This window comes from Lagopus leucura, unplaced genomic scaffold, assembly GCF_019238085.1.
Source record: "Lagopus leucura isolate 7727_CA_CO unplaced genomic scaffold, USGS_WTPT01 Super-Scaffold_100016, whole genome shotgun sequence".
NCBI lineage: Eukaryota > Metazoa > Chordata > Aves > Galliformes > Phasianidae > Lagopus > Lagopus leucura.
This window is the reverse complement of record NW_024962270.1, coordinates 2,388,565-2,400,239: the sequence shown is the minus strand read 5'-3', so window position 1 is coordinate 2,400,239 and position 11,675 is coordinate 2,388,565. Positions and strand designations below refer to the sequence as shown.

At 41.5% G+C, this 11,675-nt stretch overlaps 1 protein-coding gene across 1 annotated transcript; it reads right to left on the bottom strand.

Annotated features, from left to right (window-relative positions):
• Positions 1-4,311, bottom strand: BRS3 (bombesin receptor subtype 3). Its single transcript, XM_042876818.1, has 3 exons — positions 3,881-4,311; positions 1,024-1,375; positions 1-408 (listed from the first exon to the last, which is right to left on the bottom strand). The coding sequence occupies exons 1-3, from the start codon at positions 4,309-4,311 to the stop codon at positions 1-3; spliced, it is 1,191 nt and encodes a 396-aa protein (XP_042732752.1).
• Positions 4,312-11,675: the final 7,364 nt, after the last annotated feature.

The following is an 11,675-nucleotide window of genomic DNA, read 5'->3' as shown; positions in this document are numbered from 1 at the left end:
CTACACACTTTCCTCTTCTTTTGTGATGCTGTAATCTGTCAGCAGAGTAATGCTGATTTCTGAGCCGTGTGTGCTGCCTGTGACTGACAGAGCTCTGGGGGGTGAATTGCTGTGGGCAGCGCTGGGAGGCTTTGTGCGAAGCTTGGCCTTGCAGCACGAGACTTGCTTCTTAAAATGTTGGCGGAAACTTTTACTCAGCCAATAAAGAGCAAAAGGATTGACACAGGAATTGCTGAAGGCCAAGGCACGGGAAAAAATAGTAACTATCAGATGAAAGGTAGAAGCATCTACAGAAGCATGGTATGTAAAAGAGCGGTATAGGTAGAGGATGTGGTTGGGCAACCAGCAAAAGGCAAACAAAGCAACAAGCACCAGCACTGTTTTTGCAACTCTCTTGCGGGATTCAATCTACAAGAAAATAATGCATATCTGGTATTAATGGCAATTAATTACAGTTACTTAGTTGGTGCTGATTTTCAGAAGTTTAAATGCATTAGTGACCAAAAAAAGCAAAACAGCAGAGGAAAAAAAGGGGAAAAAAAAAAAAAAAAAAAAAAAAAAGGAAGAAAAAGAAGAAGAAAAAAAGAAAAGAAATATATTTTATTATTTTTAAAGGAAGTCTTTCCAGTGTGAAGCACATTCCCTTTCCGTTATAAAGCACATGGGAATCTTATCTAATGTAGGGTTTGAAAGCACAGTGCTTGACGTGTCAGGTAACAAGGATGAGGTCTTTCTGCTTAGAATTCAGCATCATTAACTCCTGAGTTTTATAGGATCATAATAAAGCAAAGCAAACTCTATTTCTCGTTAGGAAGCCATGTACACTCACAATTGAGTTTATGAGTCATAAGCGTGTGCGTAAGCACACAGCTGAATTTGAATTGCTAATATGGGTTTATGGAGAATTTTACTCATCTGTTTGTGCATGCTATCAGGAAAAGGCTTTGCACTTAGGAATGAAGAGTTCAATCAGCGTGTTATATTCCGGAAAAACTGACACTTTAGTGCTTGATCATAACTTACCTGCTTACGGGCATGACCGTGTTCTTCTGCTGGCATGTTGAATGTACTTTTGTATAAAGTTCTGGCGATAAGAAAATAATAGACAGAAATAACAGCCAGTGGCACAATGTAGAACACAAGGAAGCAAATCAGGGAATGCACTTCCTGCAGTATCTTCTCAGATACGGGATAGGGAGCACATGCCTCAAAAGTTACATTTTTCTCCGGATTGCTGAAAGAGTACAAATCTGAAAAAACAGCCTCGGGGATAGCAAATACCATGGAGACAATCCACACACAGCCAGCTTTACAGCAGGTCTTCAGGAGCGCGTCCGAGGTCTGCAGCTCCAGGGGCTTAACAATGGCTCTGTACCTAGAAGCAACCAACGCCGTTGTCAGAGTACAGTAGTAGTGCCAGCTCCGATCATGCACACTCACTGCAGATAACAGCATCTCTGTTTTGGCTGAAGAATCGTCTTGGAAATGGAACATGATGATTCAAATGGAAATGCAAAGGTTGATTTTGAATGTGTTATTTTAATGAGTTGGCTGGCAGAACTCGTCATCAAAGCCTTCCTAAGTAAAGGTGCCTTCTACTGTTCAGATTAGAACCAGTAAAAGGAATCCTCTCTCCTGTTTTCACGATCATCTCTCCTATTTTCGTGGCACTGCACCGAAAGTTAAATGAGGGAACTGGTTTGAGAACCGGTTTATAAATACTTGAAACCAAGCACGTGTGCTGTTGTTCTCCTCAGTGTTCATAAGAAAGACCCCAGTGAGTGTAGTGATCTTACTCAAAGCAATGCTCAGGTGTTCATTCACATTTATAAAGCATGAGCAAATACTGCTGGTGATACACGGCCTGTGATTCAGCCACATGTGGACTGAGTCACACATTTGAGGAACTTTGGGTGAATCTACGGATGTGTGAAAATCAGTGTGGAAAGGAAGACAGAAGACAGAAAGAGAAGACAGAAGACAGAGGGGGCCTTACAGGGGGCCAGCAGATGGCATGAAAGGAGCTATGAAAAAAATCCAGAGAGCAAGACAGCATAGTTGTACCATTTTGCACAAGCTGAAGCTGATTTTCTCTTTCTCCTCTAGGCAAGTTTAAATAGAAAACTGCATGCTGGACTCTCATTTATCATATAAACATAATTTTTATTGACCTTAAGGTCTTTTAGCCTACTGGAACCTGATCATGTACATGATTCATGTTCTGAACTAAGTAAGTTTTCCGTATAGTGGAAACATTTGTGGAGTACTTTCACAACAGCTACTATGAAGAATCAAATATGGAAGTGAGGGCCCTGGTGATGGATGCCAAGCTGACTTCGTGCGGGACTAAGACCTTGGAACTGTGATAGATAGTTCAGTGAAAACATCAGCTTGATATTCATCTAAATGTTAGGAACTGTTAGGAAAGCAATGGCAAGAAAAAAAGAGATATTGTGCAATTCCCTGTATCTCTGGTTCAGGCAACTCATGGATACCATTTGCTGTTCTGCACACCTTATCTCAGAAAAACATACTAAGGATGGAACATAAAATGGATGGCCTGGAGAGGACTGATATGAGTTGTTGAGTCTTTCAGAACAAGAGTTGGGGCTATCAAATGAAGCCACATTAAAAACAAAACAAAACAAAAACAAAAAGAGAGAATGAAAGGAAGAGTCAGTGCAAAGCATTGCTAAACAAGTTCAGGAAGACACCGAGCAAGGGCAAAGAAGAGACGTCCATTGAGGTTACAAAGCAGACAAACTACATCTGCTCTGGAGGTCATCTGAAGGCCTAGGGAATTGGTGCAGTGCTGTATCATCACCATGTTCTCATTCTCCCTGTCTTTTCTTGTCCTTGTATTCCACTGCTGGACTCTGAGTACTGGCCCACATGACCCTTAGTCTGTCCCAATACAGCCAGTGTTACATTGGCTGATGTTGTTGTCAGAGCACAGTAGCAGTAGCATTGCTTGGGATTTAATGTCTGCACACATGAGCTACTTGCTGTTACATACAATCCTCTACTGCTGGCACACAAAATGAGAATCTTTTCTTTGCTAATACTGAAATACTGAATACTTAATATTAACTGATAAAATAATCAGCTCGTGCTCATTGGACTGAAATCTCGTCATAGTATTGTTCGTTCAGAAAGGAGGTGCACTTTAAACTGATTATTCAGCATGTCCTGACACAAGTCAGATGGAAGCACTGATCCCTACCAACAGTGCTTCATTTGTAACCTGAATTTAACTTCAGAGCATCTGTGCTGAAGTATATAAAGGAAGAAATAGAAAAGCTGTGAGCACAAAGCAGAGAAAACACTTGAGTTGTGGCGTGTTATCTCACACTAAGCGCTCACCATGCTGAAAATTACTGTAGCATTGCTGTAGCCATGAAGTCAGGAGAGTCAGGAAAGTAGTTTGTCTCACAGTCTGCAGTGAGTTTCCTTCTGGCTTTCTGTGCCACACGTCAGACCTTTCAGCTGTAAGAGTTTAGAGCCTCACTGAGTGCAGACAGTAAGACAAAGGATTTCCACTCTGTTTTTTCAGTTCAGTTTTTCATCTTCATTGACTACTTTAGAGCACCACTAGATAGCACCAATATACTGTCTTTTCCCTGCCTTAAACAATTTACTTCTTCTGTGCAACAGAGAAAAAAAAATCATACTGTACTTCAAGCTAATAAAAGGTCAGAAGACTTATGGACTTTTTCTCACTGCACTCCATTAAAAAGAACTGCTCCAATTTTTCTCACACATTTTTAAGTTAAATGGGAGAGTCACAATATGCCACTTAATACTGAGCAAAACAATCATTTCTGCTCTTTTATTCATTCCTAACTTCACACCTGAGGCAAATCAGATGCATCAGACCCACCTGTCAGCACTGAGAACAGTCAGTGTGAACACTGACACTCCAACTGATGTTAACTGGATGAAAGACAGCAGCTTGCACCCGATTCTCCCGAAGATCCAGGTATCCACAATGTACCGCGTTGCATCTACAGGCACGCAAGTTAATAAAAGCAGCAGGTCTCCAAATGCCAAGCTGGTGATGAAGATATTTGGAACCGTCTGCATTGATTTAATCTTGAAAAAGACTTTGATGAGTATAGCATTTCCAAGGAGACCCACTGAAATGATCACAGCATATGTAACATAAATTGTGCACAGTATTTCTAATCCTGGAAAGGAATCTTCGGTCCATTTTTCATTTGTTGTTTCATTCTCTATGATTGATTTCAGTTCTGTACCATTTGTAGCTGCACACAACGTCTGATTAGGTGGATGCAAATATACTTGAGACATTTCTTTAACCATCTCTTCTTCTCAGGCTGGACTTAATTTGAACAAAAAATTGTCTAATATTTAGCTTGCAGCATATCAGCAAAGTCAGCACAAAGGTAGAGGTTAGTGCCTGAAGTGAAGATTCCCATTGCACGTTAACTACCTTCATCCCCTTCTGGGTCTCCAAACGTGCCTAGGATAAATGCACACAGATCTTCTTCTGAACTGTGTAGGAGGTGGAGAATTTTTTTATTGGCTTTTCAGCTAGTGAAGCAGGGAGGGAGGAGGAAAGAAGAGTAAGAGGGTTTCTTTAAAGATCCCAGCAGAAATTGTGTCTTTTTCTGGGAGGTACCTGGCAAATAAGTATTGTATTACAGTTACTGTATCTAGCATGCAGAAGGATTCAGAAAGTGCCTGGCAAATCTTTACTCATATTTTTCAAAATGTTCTGGAAAGGAAATAAAATGAAAACTTGACGTAGTTTTCTGAATCGTACAGGTAAGCACAGAATATATTGATTTAACATAAAGCTCTACAGTCTCCTGATGGCAGATAAAGAAATATCTCAAATTACAGATAGGATTTGTTTAAAAAAGCCTTAGAGACAGCCCATGTCTGTCTGTGCTCTGATGGTGTTTCCATCACTGAAATGCAGTGACTTTCCAAAAGGCAATATCCGTAACCCTGCTGGCACTTACATGAAAGTTCATGTTTGTCCCTTGAAACTGTCTAGTTGACAACAAAGCCATGATTTACGCTGCTGTTTGAGCAGGCTTACAGACAGCTGCAGTGCAGAAGCCTGCTACTATCTTGCGGCAGTCGTCGTATTTAGAGGCTTTGAATGGTACAACTGATGATTCAAGTCTGTTGAGAGAAAAATCACTTTTCATGCTGCTGTCTCACACTTGTTAGTATGATTTGTCTTTAAATAAATCAACAGTCAAATCTGAAACTGCTCTGTGACAAACCTCTGATTAACTATACTGTAAACTAAGGGAACGGAATGGGACCTATTGGATTAAATCTCCAGAAATTAAGAAGGCTTATTTCTAAATAATGAAATAGGAAAGGATGCCAACGGGCTGAGTTTTATGTCTTGAAGATGAAGATCAGTAGCTTGTTTTAGGAGTGTTTTTTCCTCCAGACTTTTCTTCAGCTGAGACGTTGGAGTGGAGAACATCATCTGCTCAAATCAGTAAAGCAGACTTATGGCCCTTTATCTTTAGCTACACACACACAAATTAAGCTTGTTTCATTTAGAGAAAAAAAAAATCCTCTAATTTCCATTCTCCTAATCCCATAGCAGTGCTGTGCAGATGCTGTGGAAAGCAGACCCATGCTATGGCCAGGTGGAAGAAGGAGTCACTGATACAGAAGGGATGTGGGGGTTAAAGATCCCAAGTATGTTTTTGCAAGTGCTTTTAGAAGAGGAGTTCTTGTCACGATCAACCATAATACATCCCTTTATACAGGCACAGTACGTAGGTTGCTCACAGATTTAGGTGCCTTTGAAGATGTCTGATTATGTTGTCCACCTACACCAGCATAGTACTGTGCATTATATTTAATACAGAGTTCAGCATCTAAAGCAGATTGTGACAGCTTAGTGTCAGATACTTACATAAAATGTTTAGGTTTCCTGTGTAGGTGAAGCAGAGAATCAGCAAACATTAGGAACTAATTGCTATCCACCAAGTGTTGAGCTCTCAAGGGCAGCATCTGAGTGAGACGTCAGGTGTTTAACTAAAGCTGGGATTGAGCTGAAAGAAGCTCTATACTTGTCTTGCTTTGCACAAGGGGTTGGTTGGTGCAAGAAAGCTCAGTTGGCAGCATAGATCCCAACCTTGGGCAGTCCCAGGGCTCTCAGATCCGTCAGATATGGGCTGACAACATGGGATCTGAGGTCCAGTTGAATCTGTTCTTTCATTTTGTACAGCAAAGCAACTCCAGAAAGGAGCAAGGGCTTAAAATCCTGCTTACTGCTGGTACTTTGTGCACTGTTTATCCAGAACTGGACCCGAATTAAATATGCAAACCTATATTAATTATATATACTATATGAACTATGTGCTCAGGCTGGTGCTTCACACTGTGCGAGCCTGTCCTACCTGGGAGCACATTTTCCTGCCCTCTCTCTATCAGGGCACAATACCTATTTCTCACCAACTTCCCAGCAGTGAGAAATTCTGCTTAGCTTTCCTTTCTGTTGAAAGATTGTATTTTCCCCAACTTACTTCCTTCTTGATGGAATATGGCAGACAGAAGCTCTTTTCTTTCTGACAGCTCTTCCTACAGAGCTGATAGTACTGTGGGATTTTGCTGGGGCCAGGTTCTTTTTATAGAGTGTGAGATGTTTCTTAGTTGACTGTTAGGAGGTGCAAAATATTATTTTGAAACGCACACAAAATAATGTTCTTTGGACCGAAGAAAATCCAGGAAAATGGAAGGGTGGACAATAAGCATTAAATACACAGTCTATGATGGGAGAACTTCAATGTTTATTTCATGAATTTCTGTGTGCTTTCATTGGTTTCATGGGTGCAAACCAGGCAGGGGGAAACACACTGCATTCTTAGCTCAGATTCCAGTGGCTTTCAGATTTGAATTGAATATCCATCTAGAAAGGAAAGGAATGGCATTGTTATTACAAAGAGTAAACAACTCCAAGGTGTTACGTTTGAGCTCTGTGTAAAGAGAAAAGCAAGTGGGGTAATTCGGAGCACTGTTTGAAGTGCTGTGCTTCACAGAGCAGGATTGCTCCTCCTGAACTCCGTGCTGCAAAATTGTGCGAATAAAGCACTCAAGAGTGCATCATTCAGCTGTACTTTTTAATGCAAATTTTCTGTTTTAATGCAGTGTGAATGCTGACTTAAAGTCATTACCACGTGCTGTGCAGTGGCACCCACTCAGAAGAACCTCTTTCAGAATCATTTGCTCTGCACCATCCCAAAAGACGGAGAATGCAGCCAAAATCTTAACTCCTATTAAATAAATTGACTTGCTAACGTTGTAATTATCCCGTGCAGCACATTTTCATTATTTCAGCATGCACTGGTCGCGCAGAGTTGATTGTTATTTACTCAAATATGTCACACTGCTTCGTAGCTGGAGCAGTAGGAATTCAGGATTGATACAGAGAAGACTACAGCTCCATCAGCCAACCTCTTCTGTTTTATTTGTATCACTGCTGCATAGAACTATTGTCTGTCCTGGCATGTGGAGCCAGTCTTCAGTTTTGGTAGACTGCTGTGGCATCCTTTCTTAAAAAGGTGTATCTCAGATTAAGAGCTCTATTCCAGATGAACGTGATTGCCAGCCACTTGTCCATCCTTAGCAGTGCCCAGCTCCATCTACATCTATTCCCTCCAGTTCTGCGTCTCTCAATAACCTTTCTTGCAGTTTGCCTGCTGTTGACATAAATGAGGAGTTTTTCTCTTCCATCAGCAGCTCCAGCAATGAAGCCAGAATCTGCAGCTGTAACCAGAGTTATCTGAAATATAGTTTTCTTCCATCGTGTTTTGCTGTTGCTTTCACAGAGAACAGTGTCTATCTGACTGAAGAGCAATGCAATACTTTCATGACCTTAACTCCTCATCCTCTTGTTTTGAGCATCACCTGTGTGTTGGGAAAGGAGCACCTGCTATAGGAACAGCAGTCTGGCAGGGATGGGAATGTGCTTTGTTTCTGAACTGAACCTCTGTACCTTCTCTTCAAATAGAAATTGTCAATAGCATGCCGCGTAATGGCAAGTTGAGGAGACAAAGAGTCTCACAGCTGAGGTCAATGAAGTTTGTATCCGATAGTAATTTCACAGGCAGTGTGACTTCTTCAATCCATTTTTCCATTTTCAGGAAGACAAGTATTTAGTGGGAAGGAGTGAAAGCACACCCAGATGAGCTCTGCTGTCAGACACAGTCATCCACGTTTAGAGCAAATTACCAGCAAATCCAGGGCTCTTCCCAGCTCTGTTCTGTCTGGAATGAATCATTTCCATGTGCTACCTCTGAATCCCTCCTTAAACATAGAGAACATTTTCTCCCCGTTTCTTCAGACATTGATTTCTGAGCTACCAAGTATCAGGAAATGGGGAGGGATGATGCAGAAGGCACTGCTTGTGGTGTATTTCTTCAGTCGTGAGCACAGGAGCTTGGTTTCAATATCTGTCAATCTGATATTATTCACCAATATATGGGTCATTGACTTCAGTGGTATCTTGTTGGTGAAAACCTAAGAAAATAGCTTCCAATTTTGTTACAAAGTCTAAATTCAGAGTGTTCAGCACAGTGGGACTCAGCCTGACTATGATGCAATCTTGCTGATCAATGGTTCCAAACAGCTTCCATCCCATTCTCCCCACTCTTGCATCCCATTCCAAGAGTTTCCTCTATCAGCTTCAGTGTGAGAATGATTGGTGAAATACTGCTTTCATTTATCAGGCAAGAGAGAAAATGAAAAATTAAGATGTATCCTTGAATTTCTTCTGTGATGGGAACAATCCAGGAATGAAATAATACGGCAAGCGTAGTTCTGTTGGGCATCCTTGAAACACTCAGTGATGCACATGATCTAAAACCATCAGAGTGCCATTACATGTGGAACACTTTCTGATAGTTAAAAGCACAGAGTTTTATACAGTGGGTAATTATCTTCCTGGTATTTTGACTTCTAATCTCAGTTCCTTTCCTATAATGACAATTCTTACAGTGTCCTCAGAATAATAACCACCTTCTAAATTTAGAAAGAGTTTTACATTTTGAGCGTAAATGTACCTGAGATGCCAGTCATTACTGTATGTGATTTATAAACTGCCAGAAGAAAATGTAAACAACTTTACTGACCCTCAGCTGTCACCCTGTGTGATATTTATCGATCTCATGGTTATCAGCATGCTGTAAATGCACTGAGGCAGAAGGCAGCTTTGGGCAGCTGTCCTTGGCTGAGCTGTATGGTGGGGTTTGCGGTGTTCTAAACAGGAGTAAGGCTTTCTGAAGGTTTTACTATCATTTTTTGTTGCTTTCTTGGATAGTGAGCAGAGAGCACCGGCACCGTCAGAATGGCAACACAGTGCACACCAGCAGCTCCTCTCCCATCCAAAGCTGTGGGAGCATTCCTGTCACCTGAAATCCTCAGGATGTGAATCAGAAGTGCAGGGCAATTTCCCATCAGATTCCCCTTTGTACATGTCCTCTCTCTACAAAAAACATCAGCGCACAATTCTGTGACAGAATGTCAGCATTGATACTTTGGAGAAGAGCGAATGTAATGGTGACAGTGCAGAAGATATTATTTCAGCCCAGCGAAAATTATACATCTCCATTCTGGCTGACAACCTAAACAATGCCATGCTTGAAACATAAATGATATCCTGTTTAGTTGGAAAAGCTATTAGGCACATGATGGAGAGTGGAAGTGAGCTAACCGCCCTCCTAGAACAAACAGCGCTTTGCATTTCCCATGGGTGAGTTGACAGGTTTTTAAAAATTTACTTCCAGATTTCACTTTCCAAATAGAAAAGAGAAAATCAACAGTGCCAGTTGAGAACTGAGCCAGCTCTGTGCTGCACTGCTTGCTCCTCTTCCCACCAGCACAGCTCCACAGGAAGCCTCACCAATCCACCAGCATTCCCAGCAATGTCCCAAGGACCCCAGCCATTGTTGAGCAAAAGCTTTAGAGAATGAAAGAAAGCAGTGATAGTTATGCAGACAAGGCCAGGCTCACATTGTTTTCACATAGATTCTCTTTGGCTGCCGTTTTATTTTAAGTCAGAATGACTGAAAGCAGAGTTAGCAGTACCTTCTGCAGCTCTTCCAGTCTGTCTTTTGCTCTAAGGCAAAATCAAGCCTTCTTTCACCAGCTCTGGCAGATACTTGACTTAGGACCGTACTGTATGTGCTTTTAAGACCTGCAATGATGGCAATTTCATGTGCTCTCTAAACCACTTATCCCAGACTTACTGGTCCTTAAAATTAGAAATCATTACCTAATGTCTCATCCAAATTTAAGCCTATTCTGTTCTGTCCTATGAAGTATATACGAGAAGAATTAGCTGCACAGAGGAGAACAGTGAGGGTGGTAGAGAAAGGAACAGGGTCAGGCTGTCCATTCCCATCAGGCTTGGGGATACCACCACAAAGGCAGGTTAACATGTGGGAGCTCGGGAAGGGCTGAAGCTCCCATTCCCCTGAGATCCACCCACCATAACCCTCACTGGCCAGCCCATAGTGGCACATGCATTGCGGTCAGCAGCGGGCTGTGGAGCAGTGAGTTTGCAGAGGATCACAGTTCAATTGACCAGCATCTTCAACTGTATTTCATTCTAATTTTCTGATTTTTTTTTTTCCTCGTTGAAAACAATTTTAAGTGACAAACAAGTGGGTGCTAGGTGGAAATGATTTGCCTGTTTTTAATGCCAACATTTCTCCGGAAAGCCAAGGATCTGAAAGTGGTCTTTCTGATTTCAAGTGGGTTGGCTGTAGCTGCTGTACATTGAAATATTCATCTTTTCCACTAATTGCTGTGTGGGAGCTATTCACAGAATGAAAGAACCTTTTGTTTTTGCTGTCATACATATCAGCTCTGAGATGTTGTTCCATTATGCTTTTTCTTCTCCGCCACTGGTACCTGTTAGTATTTTACTATATTAACAATTATAGAAAATAAAATCTTCACTTGAATGATACGGAGAAGGGCGTTCAAAACTGAAACTGGGATTTGGTTATGCAGGAAATTAGTGCTTCAGGCACACTCATTGAAATAAAGACCTTCTTCAGCAAGAGGGGAGAGCCCAGGCCTCAGGATGGTGTATTTCTTCTTTCTACTGCTGTGATCATCTTTCACGACCACAGACCTGACCCAGCTCCTACTGCAGGTACTGAAGGGACTCTGCAGAGATGTGTGAGCTGCACTTGGGTCACAAACAAAGGCAGAAGTCGATACCAGGAGTAAATGCCAAGCAGTTTTGTTCCAACCTGTAGCGCTGCACTGTTGTGGTGTTATGAAATAGACTTCACCTCCTGCTGGATTCAGGAGGCTCTTATTGTTTGTATTTTATTTTTTTTTGCAGGAGAGGTAATTGGATACCTTTATCATGCACATGAATACCCATTACAAGTAGGAATTTCTGATGTTCTCAATTCCAGATTCCATTTGAAGGTACAAGGCAATGCTGTCAAACCAGTAAGCAGGCATCTAATCATCTTTGAGAGTTCTAAATCCCAGGTGGCAGTGCCAGCACTGCTGAAAACAAAAACGTACAGTTGACAGGAACACCTTGGAAAACCAAGTCCAATTTCTTAATGCAGAAGTTGATCAAAATCCATTTTGAAGAAGTAAGGAAAGATGCTGCTTGAGGAGCCTAACCATCTGTTCCAGCTAATGGGCTCATA

Excerpts from the sequence above, each read along its gene's own strand:
- BRS3 (XM_042876818.1), bottom strand. The coding sequence starts at position 4,311 with ATGTCTCAAGTATATTTGCATCCACCTAATCAGACGTTGTGTGCAGCT. Across the intron at positions 1,376-3,880 it reads ACTGTTCTCAGTGCTGACAG|GTACAGAGCCATTGTTAAGC; the intron begins GTGGGTCTGATG and ends GGTTGCTTCTAG. Across the intron at positions 409-1,023 it reads ACGGTCATGCCCGTAAGCAG|ATTGAATCCCGCAAGAGAGT; the intron begins GTAAGTTATGAT and ends ATTTTCTTGTAG.